At 40.9% G+C, this 23,693-nt stretch overlaps 1 protein-coding gene across 3 annotated transcripts in view; it reads right to left on the bottom strand.

The window, feature by feature from the left end:
• The window catches only part of dgkaa (diacylglycerol kinase, alpha a), a 52,234-nt gene extending 30,115 nt beyond the window's left edge, over positions 1-22,119 (bottom strand). Inside the window, exons 1-3 of one of the 3 annotated variants that reach the window (XM_053482424.1) lie at positions 21,804-22,119; positions 520-619; positions 216-292 (exon numbers count right to left, since the gene is read on the bottom strand). In XM_053482424.1, the coding sequence (XP_053338399.1) occupies positions 216-292; positions 520-595 (153 nt within the window). In that variant the 5' untranslated portion in view covers positions 596-619; positions 21,804-22,119. Of the gene's footprint in view, positions 1-215; positions 293-519; positions 620-1,960; positions 2,279-12,773; positions 12,795-21,803 lie in introns of those variants that run through there. The other 2 variants (XM_053482426.1, XM_053482425.1) reach the window with 2 other exon arrangements.
• Between the last annotated feature and the right edge of the window lie 1,574 nt (positions 22,120-23,693).

The following is a 23,693-nucleotide window of genomic DNA, read 5'->3' as shown; positions in this document are numbered from 1 at the left end:
TCAGACTTTCACATATAATTTAGTATATAATCAAAATTATCCACTTGGCAGATTTCACGCAGAAAGAAAAGTTTCGAGTGTGTGGAGGTGGGAGTGGGAGTGTGTGTGACTGAGGCTAAAGGAGGGACACACAGTCATGTCCACTTTGCATATTGGTTTGACGTGAAAAGTGAAGCAGGGCAGCTGGTACCCGACCCGCCAGCTCATACTCTCACCTCTCCGTGCCTGTACTGAGCCAACTGGCCATCTGCGTCAAATTCTTTCAGCACATCTTTCACCTTCAAACTGCAGTCTGGAGACACACACACACACACACACAGAAAGAGAAAATGTCTGAAAAACGAAACCTTGGCTTTGAGTTTTAATATGCCTCTTTTAAACTGAGGCACACACACACACACACACACACACACACTACACACAGAAGATGCTTTCACATTCACACATTAGAGGTGTGTGAAGCGAGATGAGTGAGGCACTGAGACCCTGTAACCAGTGTGTGGGAGGTTTGACACTCACAGTCCATGTACTGCTGCAGCTGGATGAAATCCACCGGACTCAGCTCCTTACCATCCTGCTCCACAGGATCTGACATCACGGCCCGCGACGAGACACCGCACTACAGGGAGAGAGAGAGAGAGAGAGAGAGAGAGAGAGAGAGAGAGAGAGCATTTAATCTTATATCATGCTGAAGATCTAATCATGATCACACTTTTCAGCCTACAGTACAGACATGGACATCCGGTCTGTGAAACATTGCATCACTGCTCTTCCTACATTTGTCAGTTGTTCCTGTTTTAATGTTCTTCATTTTTATGGATCTTTGGTTGAATGTGCCTGTAAACATGAAGAAAAAGAATGAAGGACGGAACAGAAAAAACTATTGACAGATGGCTCGATGAATTACATGAAAAAAAGAAAAACTGAAGGAAGAAAGAAATCGAAGGATGGATGGATGAAAGAAAAGAAGAAAGATATATGGATGGATGGATGGATGGATGGACAGATGAGCGAATGGCAAAAAGAAAAAACTGTCGTGTACCAGTAATAATAGACGAATTGATGATGGATGTATGGATGGATGGATGGTTGGATGAAAAAATAGAAAGAGCTGTAATGCATCTGTAATAATAAGGGAAAGAAGAAAGGAAGGGAGCAACGGTGGATGGAAGGATGAACAGATGGAGGGACAGATGGTAGAAAAAAGAAGGGGTGAATGGAAAGAAGAGAAAATTACAGACATATGAAAAGATTGATGAAAGGATAGATGGAAGAAGGAAGGAAAAAAAAACAAAAGAATCAGCACATACCAGTAATCATAAAGGAAGGAGGAAAAAATACTTCTATTGGATGGATGGATGGATGGAAGATCAGGAGGAGGCACAAAAGGGAGGAAAAATGTTGGAAGGAAAGATTGATAAAATGATAGAAAGATTGCTGGATGAATGATAGATAGAAGAAAGGAAAAAAAGAAAAAGAATTGGCATGTACCGGCATTTTCGATCATAAAGGAAAAAGGGAAAGAAGGAAGGATGGATACAAGGATGGATAGATGGATGGGTGTATGTACAGTATGTATATAATGGAAGAAAGGACTGAAGGAAGGATTGATGGAAAATACTGATGGATCAATGAATGGATGGATGGATGGATAGATGGAAGGAAGGCAAAAAAAAGAAAAAGATTTGTAGTACCAGGAAAAATGAAGGAAGGAAATTAGGAAGGAAGGATGGATAATAGGGAAAAAAATAAAGAAGGGATAAGTGTCCAACGTGGAAGTGAAGTAAAGCCAAGTCGTGCACCCAGAAACGCTGCCAGATTTCTTTCTCCGTGCAGATGGGCATTTTAAAACTGCTGCTGCCTGTCTGGCATCCTTCTTTTTTTTTCTTCTCTCCGTCTTAAAAGTGTACTCTTGACTCTCTTGTTGGCCTGACGAGTCATGTAGCCCCCGATTCCTCACCTGGCGCAGCGGTTAAGTGTATGATCCACCGTTCGATGTGTGTACTCCAGTCTTTTCAGAATCCTTCAGGATTGTCAAAGTCGTACAGTGTGTCCTCAACTTAACATTCCGTTCTGTTTAGGAGCAGGAAAGCGCAGCTGGGATTCCGCTCTCTCTTTGTTCATCCTGCACTTATTTATAATCTCTCTTATCACTGTCAGTTTCCTTGACAGCTCCGTGTGCGGACTGGATCCTGTCTCGCTCGCAAGTCACTTTGGATAAAGGAGTCGAATGAATTGATGTAAATGTCGATGTCGATGCAAATGTAAATGTAAACAACATGGTCGTGTTGAACAGCAGACAGATCAGCCCTCCCCGAATCAAATGCAAATCCTTACTTCAGGGGTGTCCAAGCTTATCCACTGAGGGCTGGAGCGGGCTGTGAGCTTTTATTCCAGCCAGGAGAGCCAGGGAACATTTGACACAACTCATCTGTCCTCCGAAGGACACGTGGGAACGAGTGGTGCGTCAATGAACTTCATACAGCAGCCAGTTCTGACTGCGAAATTGGACTGATTGGATGAGAAGCATTCCATGAGTGGTGATATAAAGCGTAACAGCACTTGGACGTTTAACTGTACAGCCGAATTGCCTCTCAACCGTCCATGCTGTCCTGTTTATGGCTAACTACAAAGCTAACTAGCTTCTAACACAAGCCTAAATCCTTAATCCCTCTCCAATCCTCTGATCAAGGGAACTACTTAGTGTGTGGAACAAGGGATTGTACACCCTACTGTACATAGCGCTATACTGTAGCTTTCCATTTAACGCTATTTGTGATTCAACACCAAAATCCCAAGAACTTACAGTAGCTGATACTCTACATCGAAATACGTGGAAATATAAAGTAAATCTTGCAAGGTTCCTAAAATTGTGTTTGTGGAAATCTTAAATAAAAGCAATATCACAGTCATCCGCATCACAGCTGTGCTGATATTCAGCACAACAGCGCTCACTTTCGCGCAATATTGCTTAACTATGCTCACGGCATATAATACATCACGTAAAATCAGATACAGTACAAGTAATAAACAGTTTCAGACCCACATCGATATTGATGCATTCGTAAAACCAAAGGCAGTGACCGTGCATGGTGTCGTGCACAAGAATTCAGGCTCCAGACCGAACTGACACGCTCTGCTATAGCATGCAATGTCTATAGTGTGTGTGTGTGTGTGTGTGTGTGTGCGCGCATCTCATCTGTGATGGGAAACAGATCAACTTGCCGTCGCTAAAACGTGTCTGGCTCACGGAGCCGTGTGATCCAGCAGCCTCTTTTCGGCTTTCCCTGGAGGAACGAGTAGGAAGTGAGTCTTTAGCGCGCTGTCGCTCTGCCGTCTGTTTGAAGAGCTCTGTAGACACGCGAGAGCATGACAGCGTGCTAAAGACTCCGATACTTTTCAGTCCTCCAGGGAAAGACAAAAGAAGCATCCGGATCTAATTGCCGTTGAATTGGGTGACCCACTTTAAGGGGGGTGTGGACGACCTCCTCCGGCTTCTGGACATCAGGGAAAGTATATGAGGACATTAATGAGAGCGTAACATGAGGACACCTTATTTGATCGAAGTGGGATAAAATATGTTTTTTAATACGAATAAGAAAAATCATCAGCGACATCACCACTTATGATGTAATAAAAGTTTTTGCCTTTAAGAAAATGTTTATATAACAATAACAATAATAAATGTTTTCTTCCATAAAGACAGTATAGAAAATGATGCATATTAGAAGAAGTGCGATAAAATAAAGGTGTAATTTATAAACTAAATTAAATTTATATAGGAAATGAATTAAATTCTGACCAATCAGGTTTGAGAACTCAACAGCAATGTAGTTTACGCAAAAGGTCAATCAATGCAAGTCAAAAAGTAAATATTTTCAGTATATATAAATACCATGGTAATACAACGCCAATACAGAAATGGATTTTAAAGCTATTGTTTGTTGATTCTTAATTTTAGGCATGGTTTATATTTTTGAGTCTTACATTTAGCTCCGTCTCCGCTTGGAAATCCGAATCGGAACTCCGCCCCTGTCCGTTTTTCCGAACACTCACAGGGTGTTTGTTTATTATAGAGGGTAAATGAATGACATCATGAAAAATATATACACTTTGTCAGAATCATATACAAATATCTCAAGCTGCTTCTTTAAAATTTTTAAACCGGTACTGAACATCGAAGGCCTGTAATGTTTGGGGCATAAAAAAAAAAAAGAAAAAAAAAATCAAAAGAAAAAAAAAAATGAGCCTGCTTCTTCATTGTTCTTGTGCTGAAGGATGTTGAGCGAGGCTGCACTTGATCTTCAACCTGTCAGGCTGTTAATCATCATGAAATGGACGAAAGTGCAGGACCATTAAGAGGCCATAAAAGCAACGATTTCTCCCCGAGAGCCGCGGCCTGGCGTGGCGTAGCGATGCTGAACCACTCTCTCTGATGCGCGTAACCGCCCTGATTGCGGAGTTCTGATCGAGCTGTAGCCTATTGCGGTTTCAGACGCCGCCATAAACAAAGCGTGAAATGGACTAATGGAGAAAGGATGGAGGAGTGAGTCAGCCTGGCAGCATCCTGCAGTCGTTTAGGAGGCAGCGAGCGAGCAGAAAGCAAATCAAATATCACGACTCTTCTCCGGCGAAAACGGAGGAATTAGCAAGAGCGAGCAATTAGAGGAGCTGGATTATCAAGTGGTAATGAGATGATGATGATGATGAGGTGATATAATACGACACACACACGCACACACAGAAAGTTCAGCAAACAGAGAAGGTTATGTAAGGATTGAGCAATGACAGGGTCTCCCTGTTCCCACCCTGAAGTTCGTTGGGAACAGCATGTCCCTACCACAGCATGTCAGACTTTTACTTATTATAGTTTGCAGGATTTCCCATCATGCTTTTTTATCATGAGGCTCCACTATAATACCTAGAAACAGTCTCTCTCTCTCTCTCTCTCGTGCTTAAAGTTAACATGAAGTTATTGAAAAACTGATCTGTAACAAACTCACCGGACTGATTAATCCCCAAACAGTTTAGTTTATATGTTTAATTGAGCCTATAATATAAATCCCAAGAACGACATGTTGCCATAGAAACAATAACAAACGAGAACAGAGATATTTATATAAACCCGTCATTTGTCTTGCTGCTGTGACACAAGTAGAAAATACATCAGACGTTTTTTTTAAAACGACATATAAGCAGTTTACATACCTAGAGTTTGCTTTTATTTAGTATTTAATAAGAATGATCGCTGTATACAGTGAATGAGAAGCCATTTGTGATTTATATCGAATTTGAGCAACTCCGGAGCATCACACCCTTATGTGGTGTTGTGTGATGTGATGTGATGAGGAACATCATTATCTGAAACCGTGGCCATTAAAGTGATATGGTCCTCCTTTTGTGGTTATAATAACCTCCAGTCTTCTGGGACGGCTTTCCATTAGATTGTAGAGCATGACTATGTGACTATTAATGAGTTCTGGTGCTGATGTTGGAGCGAGGTCAGGAGCGTACGGGCGAAGCGGTGATAACTCCCAGCTGAGATCGTGTACCGTACAAGTGGTGCGGTGAGGAGTACGAGTTCGTGCAAGGTCCGTGAAAAAAACTGATGATCAAACCAAGCCTTTTTTTTTCCTATTAAATAAAAGGGTCATTAAAAGGTTAAAGGAGTTTCTGGGAGGACAGGGTTTTAGACCCTTAACTTTGGTTCCGACGTACTGAGAAAACTTTCTACATTGACGGTGTCCAAGCAGTAGTGAAACACCGGGATAAGTGCATTAGTGTATCAGGGGGTTATATAGGGAAGTGTATATAACTGTGCTCTGTTATTCTGTACAATTAAAAGTCCTGGTTTGACTTGAACGTGATATAAATACTGCAAAACAAGTTTAAGGTTGCTATAAAAAAAAAAATCTCTATTGCTTATTTAATAAAAGATACTGATATAAAAAATCAGAAAATAAATATACTGTATAGATTTGCTATTAATTATTAATCATTAGTTTGTCTATAATTAAGGACGTGAAATAAACTCTAGACTTTTTTTTACAGTTTAAGACCTACAGTACACAAAACATATTTACACGCGCATATATATATATATATATATATATATAAAATATATACACGTCTGTGTGTGTGTGTGTGTGTGTCTACATGTATACATACAAATGTATATATATTTACTGAGATATTCATACACACACACACATATACAGAGAGAGAGAGAGAAGGAGAGAGAGAGAAGGAGAGAGGGAGTGTAACATAGAAAAAAGTCTTTAGTTATAATTACACGATATTTTTATTATATCACACTCTTGTCACACTCTTGTCACTTTACCCTTCATGTCGCCGTACCTTTAGTGAGGGATAAAAAGTGAGTTTTAATGCCGCGGGCTTCTCAGAAGTCCCAGCAGTCTAGGAGTCTGGTTTGACATTTAGCGAAGGTTGCATTTAGCACTTGTTCAGGCGATCTGCTGACTGGTGTGTGACAAAGAAGTGTTGCATGGCAGCTCTGACACGCTCTCACCCTCTCACCACTGCTTCGTCCTCATCGTTCGCGCTCGCTGAATCTGAATTCGAGTGTCGGGCGAAGATCCTCAGAGCGAACCAGAAAAGGACTCAGAGCGAGGAATTTACTGAGATTCATCTCGAACCCATCGAGACGAGGTTTCGAATAAGCGGCGGACGTGATGAAGCGGCGAAACGATGCTCTGATTGTGTGTAGAAGCGGGTGGAGGCTAATTATACAGAGAGGGGGAGCGTCCGTGTGCATGCATCAGACACATGATGGGTGTAAAGAATGTGTGTGTAGATACACACGTTCGGGCATGGTTTTAAATCTTTTTAAGGACCAAATATAGATTTATCGTATCGTGAAACAGAGGGGTGTGTGTGTGTGTGTTGTGGGGGTTAATGATGACTGCATGCACGCTATTCCTCTCTGAAATTTCGCGGTGACCCTGTGGTGAACACGTCAGAGAGAAGACTATGTTCTTGTTTCATTGCTGTTTTTCGCCAAACTCGACACAACCTCAGGACTAGCAGATGCATCTTGGCGTTTTGTCACGCACTCACAGCACAAAAACACAGGAGTAAGCGTGTGTGTGTGTGTGTGTGTTTTTGGCAGAAAAAAAAAAAAAAATCACACTTCAACTTGCTAACTAAAAACAGTTAAAACTGTATAAACAACAAAAAAGGGACAGTTTCAAAAAACAAACACAAAAAAAAAATGTGTAATTTGTGAGAATTTTATCATCAGTGCCATAATCCATGATGTGGTTCAGGAAATCAGCTGCTACGCCGCTCTGAGCACCTTGGAGAACTCGTCTCGAGTTTCTCGTGTGTGATGTGGTTCTGACTGAACATCCGGCTAAGACCTGGCTGCTTCACAGGAAAAGCTTAAAAGAAAAACAAAACAAAACTAAACAAAAAAACAGCCTTTCACATTCACTCGCCGAACAAAACTCCTTCAACATGATGTCATCGCTGTGAATCTTTTGTTCGATCCGGTGATGATGACATCTTAGCTTAAGTGTTTGATTCATTTGGTAAACGCATATAAATAGAAAGCGCAAAACGGACCTGTGCGATTATGTATTCGCGAAAAAGTCTGCCGTTTATTACAGTTAATATACACAGAGTTGGGAATCTACAGGATGTAGAGTTGGTCCATTATTTAAATACATTTTGCTGTTTTTTATTTTGGTGTTACAGGGGTGGTATTGGCTCAGTGTGTCAAGGCACTGAGTTACTGATCAGAAGGTCGGCGGTTCGAGTCCCAGCTCCGCCTGGTTGCCACTGTTGGACCCTTTAGTAAGGCCCTTAACCCTGTCTGCTCCAGTGTCTGACCCCGCGCTCCGACTACAAACAACAAGCTGTATATATATATATATATATATATATATAATTTTTTTTATAGAGTTATAAAATTTACTATGCAGTAATATATACGTGACAAATAAAGGCTTCTAATTTCTAAATAAATATTGGCAAACATCTTCTTAATGATTTAAGATAAGAGAAGATATACAGTACCTTTATTCGTCCCACAGTGGGCGAATTCCTTTGTTACACGTCCAAACAAACTACACTAGGATAATAATGCACGCTTTAAAATGGTGTTATTGCACAGTTGCTAATGCACAAAATTTTATATATATATATTGTAACTACTGTATATGGTAAGATATTGTAACTATTGAAACCATGTTGTAAAACATACTTCTTGCCATTTTTTTATGTGTTTCTACATAAACAAGTTTACAATACAAAATGGTGCATTTAATAGTTAAATATCGCAAAATAATCAACATTTAGTTTTTTCGAACAAATCTACACACCCTACACAACAACATGATGAGCCAATCAGATTGCACCACATAAGATTTGTCTTAAGCCACCCTTATTTCTTTCATATTAAATGATGTAGATTCAATTAAAGAAATGAGAAGGAATGTTTTATTGTGACCGGCTGCAAAGTGCCTATAGGCACCACTGAAAAACTGGTTGTTTATGTACAATACCAACCTTAGCAGCAACCTCATTTCCCCTCTCCTCTGTTCCAACCATCACCAGTACACTAATCACCGGCCTGATCATCCGTCATCATCTGCCCACTCACTGTTTTCTCACTGGCTCATGCATTAAGTAAAAAAAAAATATTTTCAACGCTTGAATGATTCATAGGTCACTGTGTGGCACAAAAAAAACGTTCCTCTGAAACTGGAAACAAAAAAGGTTAAAGATGAAAAAAATACAAGAACAAAGACAAGCTTATGTTTGCTCTTCGGGAGCAAAATATGAAGAAATGAGGGGGATCAATACTTTTGCACACTACTCTATGTTCTGCACCACTGGTCTCTTATGCTTTCTGACACTCTGATATAAAGGACTTTCTATTCAGGTCAATACAATTATATTCGGTGGGCATGTTTGAACATTGTCCTGACGTTGTCACAAAGTGGCTTTACGGAGGGACAGCTTTTGATCCCTAATGACACCTGAGGTTGACAGGAGAGGAGGCAGTGTGAAAAGGGAACATGTCCTCTTTCAGGGGACACCGGATAGCACTGAATTGTTCCCATTCAGGAGGTCAGGCTGCAATGAAATTTAAAAGATATTCACGTTCATGACGCCTGCTGCTCCTGTCGCTTAAACAAGAGAGAGTCCGTAAAGCATCGGTGTGAGTATTACTGTACGGTTTCATGCTTAATCAATGAACAGACGGTCGATTCTATTGCCAAAAACATGCAAGTTTGGCTGTCAGTAGCAAATTTAATGGTCTGTATATGACACCTGTGCATCAGGACTGGGATTCTAAAGGCCTTAACACTATTTTTTTTTTTTTTTTTGTATTAAAAAATAATAAATGGCAGGAGTATGTTATTTATTCTCACACTTATGAAGGTCGGCAGAAGGTCGGAGTGCCTGCTTGTGCAGCACAGAGCGAAACACTTCACATGTTCTGTTGAGATTTTGAAAAGAAAAAATATATATACTGAAAATACTGTAACTAGGTGAGGGGTGTTCAAGTCAAACCGGGACGTGTGATGAAATTGAACATTTATAGAATACTTCAAGCAAAGTACGGCGATGAGACTCTGATGAAACATTTGAACGGTGAAAACATTTCACAGTCCGTGAACGATGGTTGCGGTTCAATCGTACACCAAGACCACTTGTGCACTACAGGAACTCATCTGGGAGTTATTGCTACATGCCCCATACAGTCCTCACCTCGCTCCAAGCTATTTCCACATGTTTAAGTCATTAAAGGAGTTCCTGGGAGGCCGGCGTTTTGGAAAATGAAGCAGGCGGTCCAATCATGGCTCTGGCGTACTGAGAAAACTTTTCAAGCACTAGTGAAACACTGGGATAAGTGCATTATTGTAGCAGGGGATTATATAGAGAAATAAGGAGAGGATTTTTTTTTATTCTCATAACCGTGTTCAAATGTCCCGAGTTGACTTGAACGCTCTTTGTAAATAATAACAAATGCAGGAGCGAGTAGTTTGTTTGACAGTGTTTTAAACAAAATTCTACAATTTCAAGGATAATGTTGGATCATTTTAACCTCTACAGACGTGAATGTCTTCATATGATGACGTGGGATTTTCTCCCAAACCCAGACATACAGTACCCCTTGATGATACTCTCATGAGTATATTTCAAATATGAAATGTTTTGCCAAAGGTCTTTCTGTGTGAGGACACTGATTAGGTTCTTGGTTGTCAGATCACGTGAATCAAAAACGCACGGCGGCGCTGCAACATAAATTCGCCGCATAATCGACGTTCGGCGTTCATTATGTGAAAAGCAGCTGTTTTAAAATACAAACACAATCTTGCTTATTAGTCTTCGCTTCCAAGCCACACCCATGACACACATGGACACCTTGCCAAACCTGCAGCGGCTCAGCTTCCTTAACTGTCAGGCAAGTAGAGACACATACTGTACATCTGTCCTGAGCCTGGAGCACCAAAAAAACATTTTTTTACAAAGCTGCTGGAATAAAACAAAAGATAAATAAAAATGAAAATGAAAAGATTAAAGCAGGGGGGAAAACGCGAGGCAGAGGTGATGATTTTTTGTAATGAAGCTCAGTGTGTGGCTCTCGTATACGTCTGGAGAGCGATCCTGTAGAAGGTGTTACTCAGTAAAAGAGTAATGTGATGACTGCTATGGAAATTTCGGTGCTAAAGCGGTGGCGCGCTGCAGCGGTTAGCAGCAGGTTGCAAAGCTGGAGGTTTCCTCGTGTTATGAGTTGCAACATAACTCTGTCCTCTGATGCGGTCGCAGATACAGATCGAGGTGTTTAAGAGGGATCAGGTAAAACAATTCAACTACCTGGTTTCTGACTCATAAACATACAGAAGTTTAGCGTCAATAATATACCCATAAATGTGTACTAACGTGCTCATACAGTATGTAGTATTTGTAGCGGGAACTTCACCTCCTGCTCACGATTACGTGTAAGTGCACGACTTTTTCTGTCTTGGCACATTTAATAACGCAACAGGTGTTTGAAATCAAAAGCGGAGGTTGTTGTAGACAGCGACGAAAAACAGCGCGTTTACAATCAGGAAGCAGCGAGAGAGAGAGAGAGAGAGAGAAAGAGAAAGAGAGAGAGAGAGAGAGAGAGAGAGAGAGATTTTTTTACTATGAATTTGATACTTTGAAGAAGAGGACTTTTGAACTTTTACGCAAGTACGCGTGTAAATAGGAAAGTTCTACTTTTACTTAAGTCCCGAATTTGTTTATTTTGCCCAAATCTGATGAAAAGAAAAGAATCTACTGCTTTGCAATTTATAAACTGGCCCACGCCCGACCTCCAGCAAAACTGTGATTGCATTGTTTATTCATTTTACACCAGTAAAAATTACTAGCATAACTAGCATAATTTGCATATTATATGCGATTGTTCCAAAACCAAGGAGTTTCTTATGTGACATCACAAACTACAGATTACTTCTAACAATTACAACAATTACTTCTAACAAAACAATCATATTTTTACACAATGGCAAAAGCGCACGCTGAAGTGTTTAGCGTTATGAGTCATAGCTAGATTGTCGATTTGATCTGATTTCTCAGGTGCTGAATAGGGTTTTTTTTCTGATTTATTAGCACTAATGTTTATTGCCTATTTTTTTTTTCAATCAGCTCAATTTCTTACAGGTTTTGATACATATGTAAAACAAACAAATCGATCCTCTCCATGCTTCTGCTCCAGTCCAGTAGGTGGCGGTAATGCACCAACCACACATAAACTCAGAAGAAGACGTGATATTATTAGGAAAATTATCTTTTAAAAAAATGATCAAAAAGTATTTTGCAAAACACTTGACATGCACTTATGCAAAAACAGTGTCATATTTTCAAGAAATTTTGCAATTTTTAAACTGTTGTTAAGTTTACCTATATGATTTTAGGTGGGAATCAATTTAAAAAAAAATTTAATCACACCCTTTACAGCTCATTACTGAGGAGAACAAGTTCAGCGAGGAGACTAATCACAGCAAAACGTCTTTAGTGGTAAAGCGCTAACGAGCTTGTCCTATCATCAGGAGCTCGCAAGTTCGAATCCCGGGTGACGCTGTAGCTTCTCGCTTTGATTGGCCGGCGTAATTCAGAGGGGAGGAATGGGAGGCACTTAGCGCTTTCACATCAATCGCGGCTCTAAGAGCGTCTTTGGCCCTCCTTGACTGGTAGTCGTAGCCTTGATATGGGAGTATGGAAGTGGCCTAATGATGGGTGTGAATTGGCTACAACTAAATTAGGGAGAAAATTATTAAACCTCTCATCGTATTAAACAAAATAACATTTATAAGAAACAACTACTGCGATCTACGCTTCTTATAAAGGTTCGGTAAACGTTTGTTCAAATTCCCGTGAATGGTTTAGCAGGAGTTGAGGTACAAAAGTGTGACGATGCTGACGTCACGAGAACTACGGAAATGGCTTGTAGTCACAATCCAGCTGAAAAATAATTACGATGCTCCCACGCCATCCCATCATCATCATCATCAAAACAGAGAAGAGCGCTTACACACTAAATAATAAGTTAAATACAGCGAATATGGCACATTTTCACATTTACACGCACGTATATTCTCAATCCACATGATATTCAGCCTGCTCTTTATAGACCTCTGGATTACTCCAATGCGTGAAGACGGTTTGTTAGCACTCAAGAACACGCTGATAAACAAACCCAGCACCTGTCACACCCGTGCAGCGTTCCTTGCTGATCTTATCGCTAACGTACTTACCTGCACCACCCTTCCAATAAAGCAGAGGACTCTGCCCTTCAATGACGCCCTGCCCAAGTCCCACAGTGCATAAGACAGACGGTACGTTCTCTGAATAAGAAGATGGGAAGTTCTTCAAGCACATCCACAAGTTAAACCTTTTTTTCTCTTTCTCTCTCTCTCTCTCTCTATCAGCATAATTGCTGTTGCTCTGTCTTTCTGTGCTTGATGAAGTCTCGCCCACACAATGCATGTGTCAAAGCCTACTTGCTCTTTTGTAACCACTTGAGTTCATATCCTGGCCTTTTCAGAAAAGATAAAAAAACAAAAACAAAAAAAAAAACAGGCGTGGCTCCTTCCCTTTCGTATATCATCGTAGGTTATTGGATTTTCCCGAGCCATAATTGAATGAAACGGTTTTCTATCTGCGAGGGAGAGGCCGGGTTACATCTGGTCATTACGGACAAAATCCAGATCTGATCATTATGAAAGGAGTTTCCCCTTCAGCTGGGTTTCATGACACAGTGTTGCCATGGGTGACTGCCAGAAACGAGGGGGAGAGAAAGGAAAAGAAGGAGAGAGAGAGAGAGAGAGAGAAATTGAGAGAGAACGAAACAGAGTTGAATGGGTCTTCCCCTGGTCTCCACCCACGCTGTTGAACTCTCGCGGCCTTCAAACAGCCTGGTTTGCATTCCACCTGCAGATACGAGCGTGATTCATCTTCCTCGGTGAGGGGGTGCGCCATGTCTATAAATGAACACTGCTTTTGAAACACACAGCATGCGCGTCTGGGTGTCCGTGTGCGCACGCTGGAACATTTTTTGTTTTTCCTATCTTGTTGAGGACTAAGGAAAAGGAATATCTGGTAGGTTGGAAATGGTGGGGAAATTTTGTTGGTCACGACAAGACTTTCACATCAACACCTAAAAAGGGTTTCGGAAAGCTTTATAAGATTCAGGGTCAAGCATCTGTACTTTAAGCATCTGTATCAATAGTGACGTCAATAGTAAGACGTAAGAGAAAAATATCCCCACAAGGATTAGAATATTTGCCTGTTTTAACTAAGGGGAACATTTGGCCCGTCAGGCCCTTATAAGGATCGCAAGTCAAATGCGTCTGTTCGTGCGTGCGTTAGTTCATGACGCCTGGGACAACATGATTTTGCATGTAAAATAAAGCCACTGCCAATGAAGTTTCGAATCCTAACTCAAACGAATTGCTCCGAAAATCCCGAAAAAAAAAAAAAAAAGATTCTCGTTTCTTCCACCCAGCGCTGAGCTGAAACTCTAGCTCGCAGACAGCCAGGATGACTCACAGCTCTTTGAAGGTCTGCTGTTTGTTCGCTGTGGTGGCAGCGTCGCGCTATGAGAACAGCAGATGCAGCGTGACAGGAGGAAACCCGTTCAGAGTCACACACAAACCACAGGCACGTCTGGGCCTGCTGACACCACGCCTGAGCCTGCAACGCTGCGCTCTGCTTTCTCCTGGAACGCTCTGAGAGAGAGAGGAAGTATGCAAAGCAGAGGAGGGCTGGGACGCTCTCACAATCTCTCTCGCTCTGCTCACTCCTACACACACTGCAGCAGACTACGCTACACAGCGAACGCAGCACGACGCTTCGCACCGTCTCAGCCAAAAACACCTTGTAAATAAAGTTTGAACCGCTCGGGTCAGGTGAACGCTCTCCCCCTGGGGACGTGTTATGATGCACTTTAAAACACTTTCAGTGCGAGTTCTAGAAAGGACGGACAAATGCGTCACTTTCCACATCCTGACTAAGCGCTGGGGCTTCTGGACTACTGATTTGCCTACATTTACGTAAACATCTGAATAAGTGTCTACGTAATCAGCCTAAAGGCACTATTGGTCAACATTATACACAGCGATCAGCCAAAGCACTAAAACCACCAGACTAATATTGTATAAGGTCCTCATTGTGCCACCTAGACAGCTCTGACTCATCGAGGCAGGGACTCCACGAGGAATGCGCTTGTATCTGGCACCAAGATGTAAGCAGCAGAGCTTACGGTGCTTAAGCTGCGAGGTGGGGCCTTCCTCGGGTCGGACTTGTTTGTTCAGCACATACTAAAGATTTTTGATTGAGGAAGCCAAGAAGTCTTTGTGATGTTCCTCAAACCGTTCCTGAAGCCTTTTAGCAGTGCACGCTATCACCGTCATTAAGGAACAATGCTTCCATTAAGGGGTGTACTTGTTCTTCAACATGGTTTAAGGACTTAAGGTTTCCCAGCAGAACATAGCCCAGAGCATAACAATGTCTCTGACGGCTCGCCTTCTTCCCATAGCGCCTCATGGTGGTATCTCCTTCCCAGGAAAACAATAAACAAGCACCCATCCACATCAAGTTCTTCAAACCAGGCCATCTTGCCTGTGGTCCAGTCCTGATGCCCACTGTAGGAGCTTTCAGCAGTGGAAACAGACCAGGTTGAGCACCATGGCTGGTCTACTGCGAAGCATTGTGTGTTCTGATGCCTTTCTATCAGAGCCAGCATTAACTTCTTCACCAACTTGTGCTCTTTTTAGTGATTGGACGAGACCAGCTAGCCTTTCGTTCTCGACATGCATCACTGAGATCCTGTCACTAGTTCACTAGTTGTCCTTCCTTGGACCAACTTTTGGTACTACTTCTGGGGCAGTCGTGGCTCAAATGGTTAAGACTTTTCAGGACGTCAGGGATTCAAGCCCCAGCACCGCCAAGTTGCCACTGTTATTCCCCTCAACCCTATCTGATCTAGCGGTGCTGTATCCTGGCTGACGGTGCGCTCTGACCCCGGCTTCCTAACTGGGATATGCGGAAATTTCAATTTCCCTTTAGGATTAATAACGTGCTGACTATTATTATTATTGCTTACAACTTCCTACCAGGAACACATCAAATTCCAGAACCTACTGTTTACTTGTTGCCTAATACAACCCAGTTGCTCTTTCTCTCATTCCATACACACAGTGATCTTTGTTTAATATCAATTACAAGACACCGATCCTTTTCAGGCTTAATGATTACAATACCTGTTTTTAAATATGTCACTCTAATTACTGTTATTAGTGTCGTTAGCTTCTTTCACCCAAAGGTTAGGTTAATTCGAACACAATGACAATACTAAAGTACTTCATACAGTCTGAAAGCGGTCCGAAATGTCAGCCTTTCAGAGAATCAGGGGTTCACAGAAAGGCTGGAGGAGGCAGACTGAGCTCACGCGGCTTTATTGTGAACTCCAAATGGTCCATTTGAAATGGAGCGCTATAACGGGACGGAAAGGGAAATCACAACACGGAATCAAACAGTCGTAATTCAAGATTCAAGATTCAAGATTCAAGATTCAAATAACTTTATTAATCCCAGAGGGAAATTGCTTATGCTCGGTTACAGGTGCTCACAGTTGTTAACTAAGAAAGAATAAAGGTAATAAATAATAATAATAATAATCTTTAAAAAAAAAAAAAAAAAAAAAAACTCTTAAAACAGTAAGTACCATAAGAATATGACTCAGGGCCACTTGTAAGTATTGCACAGTAATCTAGTATTGTTTATGTAATATTGTATTATTGTGTGAGATCTTGTATTACATATTTTCTCGTGAAGTAGTATTGCAGTAGTTGTATTTTTAATATGGTATGTGATAATGTCCTATTGTGAAACGGTTAGTGAAAAAATCCACATACATGTGTGTATGAGTTACAGGGAGGAGTTGTAAATTTTTATGGCTGTTGGGAGAAAGGATCTTCTGTGGCGCTCTGTGGAACACTTGATAGTAATCAGTCTCTGGCTGAAACTGCTCCTCTGTTCAGCAAAGACACTGTGTAGCGGGTGAGAAGGATTGTTCAAAATGGATTGTACTTTGGATAGAATCCTCCTCTTTGCCACTACATCCACAGAGTCAAGCTCCATGCCTAGCACCGATCCGGCCTTTTTAATTGACTTGTCCAGTTTGTTCTTATCAGACACCCTAATATTACCACCCCAACAGACCACAGCATAAAAAATGACACTCGCCACAACGGTTTCATAGAACATCTGCAGAATGGTGTTACAGACGTTAAAAGACCTGAGCCTTCGAAGAAAATACAACCGACTCTGTCCTTTCTTGTAGAGTGCCATTGTGTTGAGTGACCAGTCAAGTTTGTTGTCCAGGTGGACTCCGAGATATTTGTATTCAGAGACCATGTCCACTGTCTCTCCCTTTACAGATATAGCAGTCACAGGGGACTTGTTTCTCCTAAAGTCTACAACCATCTCCTTTGTTTTCCTGATGTTTAGTTGTAGGTGGTTACGCTCACACCAGGAAACGAAGTCATCCACCACAGACTGGTACTCAGAGGTGTCACCCTCCTTTACACACCCAACAACCACAGAGTCGTCAGAGAACTTCTGCAGGTGGCATGACTCTGAGTTATATCTAAAGTCTGATGTATATAGGGTGAAAAGGAAAGGAGACAGTACCGTCCCCTGTGGAGCTCCAGTGCTGCAGATCAAAGTCTCGGACACACAGTTCTGAAGTCGGACATACTGGGGACGGCAGGTCAGATAGTCCATGATCCAGGAAACCAAGCGGGTGTCGATGTTTATGTTCATTAATTTCTCCCCCAGTACTGCCGGTTGGATGGTGTTGAAGGCGCTGGAGAAGTCAAAGAACATCATCCTTACTGTGGTCCTAGGCTGGTCAAGGTGAGAGTAGGTACGATGTAGCAGGTGTATTATGGCGTCATCGACTCCCATGAACGGCTGATAGGCAAACTGAAGAGGGTCCAGAGAGGACTTCACCAGGGGACGTAGTGTATCCAGGATCAGTCTCTCGAACACCTTCATAATGTGCGATGTCAAAGCAACAGGCCTGAAATCGTTCTGGGCACAAGGACGTGGTGTTTTGGGTACCGGCACAATGCATGATGTTTTCCACAGTGCAGGGACTTTTTGCAGAGACAGGCTCAGGCTAAAGAGGTACTGGAGGACACCACATAGTTGGGGAGCACAAGATTTCAGGACTCTCGGATTGATCTTATCCGGACCCACAGCTTTTGTAGGGCTGATCTTCCCGAGACCATGCTTCACCTGATCCACTGAGATGTTGATTGCTGGAAGTGCAGGAGTAGTGACTGTGACTGATTTCTGTGTAGGGGATGACATAGGAGCAGGAGAGTGTGGATTGGGGCTGAAGCCGGGAGGAGTGTGAGACATAGGGACATCAAATCTATTAAAGAAAGTGTTAAGGTCGTTTGCACGTTCCACATTTCCCTCAATAGTCTGGCCGCTTGTCTTATAGCCAGTGATGCTTCTTATGCCTCTCCACACCTCTCTCGTGTTGTTCTGTTTCAGCCTTTGTTCCAGTTTTCTCCTGTATGACTCTTTCCCCTCCTTGATTTTACCAGTTAGCATTTTTTGAGCCTTCTTCACTGCTTCCTTATCACCAGACCTAAAAGCATTTTTTTTTTTTAAAAAAAATGCTTTTGATGCTGACGAACTCATGGGAAAGGATGAGGTCTGTCCATTCAGCTGCACTTGGTTTAAAAATGCTGGTTTTAAGGACAGAAATGGAAATATTAAATATTTATTTTTATTATTTACTTTTCCCTCTTTAGTTATTATTTTTATAGTAACACCTAATACAGGAGTTCGCTTGACAGACATTCCACACGCTGAAAAGTGTAAGCAATTGTTCAAATGACGACATGTTTTGTGTAGTTGCGTCTTTAACAATGTTGGGAGGAGACCTCGGTGTCGGTGCTCCGTAACAGGTGGTGGCAAAAGCAAAAACTTAACCCTTTGCTCAACTTTTTGGTAGAGCACATTTGGAGTCACAATATCACTGTATTTAAATAGCATGCCTTTTTAATTGCTTCTTAGCATACTATAAGAAATAACGTGAATATGATGTCCAAAACCATATGTGCTGGTGGACCATCTAACACAAACAAAAAGTCACCACTTTATATGACTCTACAGAATTTTTTTTTTGTAAATCTCCTGTTTCTTTTACTATGAAGTGACATCTCAACCATTTGGAAGAGGCTAAATTGTTAGATGTGCTGCTTTTTTGTTTTATAATAACTTTAAAAAAGTAAAATGCAAAGTTGGTGAGGTTACGATATCATTACTAAAACACAACCTATGTTGTTTCTGAGACACTGGAGTTTGTTAGAAGTGAGAAATAGTGTTATGAAAAACCACAGAAGAACATGTCGTTATGGGAAAATAATCAACTTTCAATAATCAGGGTCGGAAGAGTAACGCCATTTCATATCATGGTGCACTAGCTACAACAACAACACATGCTAAAGTATTATATTTTTTAAAAATGAAATCTGAATGTGATCCAAAATTTCAGGCAGAGTATTACTGGTAGTCCAATATCGATATTCACTGTTAAATCAGTGCATCATTAAGTTGTGTTTTTTTTGTGTACCTCTGTAATCAAATCTGATTGGTTGATATATTTCCTATAACTGGAGCTCTCACATGTTTGTAACTGTAGTCGTAACTGATTCGCAGGGTACAATGTGCACGAACAGATAAAACTAGCACCTTTTAACAGATTACCGTAGTATATCAGAGACCAAACTTCAGATGGTGGCAACAGGAATGTGGCTTTGTCATTTACTTATCAATACCGACACCGAATCGATGGTTTATCTTCTACTCTATGAAACAAAGGGCTTTAAATCTGAGGTGAATCAAAAGTGGTCAACAGGGCGATAATTGACCTCAAAACAAAACAGTAATTGTACCTTCAGAGGCTCTGATTAGCCGCAGCCCTGGAGTCAGAAAGGATTTAAAAACTCTTGGGGGTTTCTAAATCCAGCAGTTCTTTTCCCATTTTTAGCACGATAATAAGATCATGTGCAGCCTCAAGCTAGCAAAAAGGGAACTCTGGGATGGTGATTATCACCCCCAATAACTCCCACCGGGCCTGGTTTTTCCACTCAGCCGTTTAGGGTTCGAAGCGGTTGGAACGCTAGCTTCATGTACGGTTTAGGAAAACCTCAGTGTTGTTCTTGGGCACAGTTTTGATTTCTGAGTAGATATAAATATCGGAGCAGAGGGAATTTACCACTTACTGACCTCTAAAACTTGCGAGGTCAGGATTTCCTCAGAGAAACACAGAGAGAGTGAGTAAGAGAGAGTGTAAGAAGAAAATGTACCCTCCAGACCGTTTTAATTTCGATTCTTTTCTGTGTGTTTGTGACGTGTTCGCAATGACGCATGAGCACAAACATCAACTCCTGGGTTGGAAAAACTGAAGCGGAGCACTCTTACATTCTTTCCATTGTGTTTTAAACGACAACAACTGCAAAACCCGAAGCGTTCACAACACTTTAGCTGAGAGGTGTAAAGAAGCGGAGGAGGACAGAGAAAAGACGAGCAAACTTTCACCGAGCTGCTGAACTTTTCATGATTCATCGACATCCTGCTGATGCAAACGCAAACAGCTATACAGTCCACGCTTAGGTTTTTTTTGTCCCCTTCCCCATCACGGTGACATCCCTGACCATGCAAAAATCTGCGTTTTTGCCTGTTCCTGTGCCACACGCATGGAAATTTTGGGTCACATGACCACCAGATTGACGCAACAACAAAACACAATTTACATTGAAACCAAAGAGACGCACACGATTTTTTCGGCCGTGATCTGCGACACCCAGGGCAGCAAAGAAACAGGTTTAGATTTTTGTTATTATCGCGCAAAGACTTCCAGTACGGTGTGAAATCAGGTTGAGGGAGAACGAGTTTGGCAGGAACACCTCACCCTGTGGGAATCCTTCGCGATCAGGGCTTCCAACGCTTTCTTGGATTACACAGAAAGCACAAAGCAACTCAGATTTGTAAGAGGTTTGACAATGACAGGATATGACAATAAGCTACAGAGAAAGCATCATATAACATCACACTATAGATACATGATATCTAAAGCCCTAAAAATAGATGACTGATCATTAAAAAAAAAAAACAGCGTTGTCCACTTACTGATTTTAGAGCATAAGAAGAGCATTCTTAATATTGAAATGTTTGTATATGGTATTTAATCGTACTGTACTGTATGTGCAGTCAGCAACTCAGCTGCTGAATAATTTAAATAACTCGCCTTGTTTTTTTTTTTTGGTGTACAAAAAAATATTGCTGGGGGGGGAAGACAGGGTGATGATAGAGTGACGGTTTCTAACTACTATAACATAAGTGAGAACAGGAACTAACATGTTTCGGGGTCATTCCTGACAACAGCATAGACCTACAACTAATAATATGGGGGGTTTTTTATTCATTAAAAAAATGCAATTTTACACAAGTCACTGTAGTACAATAGGAATAAATCACTTCATGATGTGTTGTTATGGGAAAATAATAAATGCTTCACATCAGATTGCTTTCGTTTTCCTTTTGAAACGTTTAAAGAATATGTATAGATCATTTTTAAACTAGATTACGTAACTCAGCCGACCGCTTTTCGTTTTCTTTTGGAGGGTGTTTAACATTTTTTTTATGTTGTCAATTCAAAAAAATCAAAGGGTACATGTTATATGAGCAATGATGGATTGTTATGAGCAACGTTTCTTGCAAACAGAAAAATTGTACTGTATTACTGTTTAGGGTGTTTGTCCAGTTTTAGCCTGATTTAAAGGTAGTCCCTGATAACTTACAGAATAGACCTTTACCATGCATAAGGTATAACATTATTCAATGTTTTTCATAGTACACTTTCCCAAAATACTAATGCTAGTGCAGCATCCCAAAATACTCTTTATAACCATGACAGCAGATTAATATCTTTATGTCCAAGAGTTTGATTACAGCCATAACACTAAACAAGAGTTTTGATTCTTGCCATTTAACCCTTTAAATGATAAGTGGGGTCTTGCAGAAGCAGTTTAGAGTGCAGTCATGGTTATGTTCCTGCACACACACACACACTGTGATGATCAGCCCAGAGAGCAACAGATCAATAAACCCAAAGCCAGCAGCACAGAGACACTTCTACTGGACATTTCGGACTTAAAAAGGGAAAAAAGAACAAGCACTCAGATGAAAGGCTTTGATGTTACCTGAACTCCGCGTTAATCCTGATTGATGTTGCTTTGAAGCAGAGAGTCGCGCGCTCCGGTATCCGCCTGCACAAACAAACAAACAAAAAAAAACACACACCGAGGCGCGCGCTTGAGTTTGGGTTCCAGCGAAACACCCGAGTTCAACGCGACGACATGGCTGAGGAAGTGTGTGTGAGTGTCAGGGGGAGAGAGTGTGTGTGTGTGTGTGTGTTTTGGTTGCGCTCCGTCTTTCGTTCAGAATGGCGGTAAAGAAGCGGCCTGTCAAACCCGCCCTGAGTGACTGACTGACTGACTAACTACACCACCACCACTACCCTGCAACCACTCCCCCCGTGTGTGTGTGTGTGTGTGTGTGGAGCACCGCCTAGAGAGAGAGAGAGAGAGAGAGATGCCGATAAAGCACCCTTTGGATCCTTTGACAGACAGCGAGAGAGAGAGACAGAGACAGAGAGAGACACACACACACATGTAGATATAGAAAGAAGAAGAGAAAGTTACAGAGAGAGAAACAGAGAGAGAGACACACACATACATACACACACATACATAAACTGTTAAATTAAGACTAACAGAGCAAGAGATATACAGAGAGATATAAACACAGAGAGAAAGACAGACAGACAGTGTTAAAGGGAGACAAATAGAGCAAGAGACAGAGGGAGTGAGACAGAGGGATACACATACAGAGACAGATAGAGAGGGAGAGAGTTATTGTTATTATTGTTATTATTATTGTTGTTGTTGTTTATTATGATGATTAAAAATCAGCAGTAACATTTGATTTATAAATAAAGGACCCTGTGAATACCTTGACAGACAGACAGGTAGACAGACAACAAAAGACAGAGACACATGTAAATACAGCAAAAAAAAAAGAGAAAGTTACACACAGCGAGACAAAAAGAAAGAGAGACACATAGACACACTGTTAAAGTGAGACAAACAGAGCGAGAGAGAGATACAGAGAGAGAGAAAAAGAGAAAGGTATAATCAGAGTAAGATAAACACACAGACAAAAATAGAGACAGACAGACAACACAGAGTGAGACACACATGGCGAGACGTACATGGTATAAAGTCTGTATATAAAGTCTGTGTATACTGTCGGGCAAAAATGTATACACACCAAAAAAATAAAAACTTTTTTTTTAACTTCTAAATAATATATAATAAAAATACTACTACTACTACTACTACTAATAATAATAATAATAATACCTGCTATAAGTTTTATATAATGATAATATTATAATACCTATATGAATATCAGGTTAATATGCTATATTTATTTTTTGTAAAGTGTGTATAATTTATATACAATATATATCCTTCCCCATGCTCTATGAACTTGGATGCTTAGTAGATTCATGCATATCAGGTGATGTGTATTTGTGTAATAAGAGAAGGTGTGGCCTAAGGACACCAACACCCTACAATATATCAAGGTGTCCATTATTATTAGGCAACTTCTTTTCCTCAGGCAAAATGGGGCAAAAAGAGATTTAACTGACTCTGAAAAGGTTAAAATGTTTTTCAGAGGGATTCAACACCCCTAAAATACTTATCGGGCGTGATTACAGTACCATCAAATGTTTTGTTGCAAACAGTCAACAGGGTTAAAAGGCACTCGTTGAGAAAAAAGGAGGTAAATTAACAGCGAAAAATTTGAGAATCAAAGGTGAAGCTAACAAGAATCCATTATCCTCCAGTGCTGACATATTCCAAAACTGCCAACCTACCTGGAGAGCTTGGAAGTACAAGGAAAAGTTGATATTTCAGTAATTCAATTCAAAAAGTGAAACTCATACAGTATATTATGTAAATTCATTAAACAAAGACTGATATATTTCAAGTGTTTATTTCTTTTAATTTCGATGATTATGGCTT

This window comes from Clarias gariepinus, chromosome 22 (assembly GCF_024256425.1).
Source record: "Clarias gariepinus isolate MV-2021 ecotype Netherlands chromosome 22, CGAR_prim_01v2, whole genome shotgun sequence".
NCBI classification, from domain to species: Eukaryota; Metazoa; Chordata; class Actinopteri; order Siluriformes; family Clariidae; genus Clarias; species Clarias gariepinus.
Note: the sequence above shows the minus strand (reverse complement) of the source record. Positions and strands in the feature narration are given on the sequence as shown.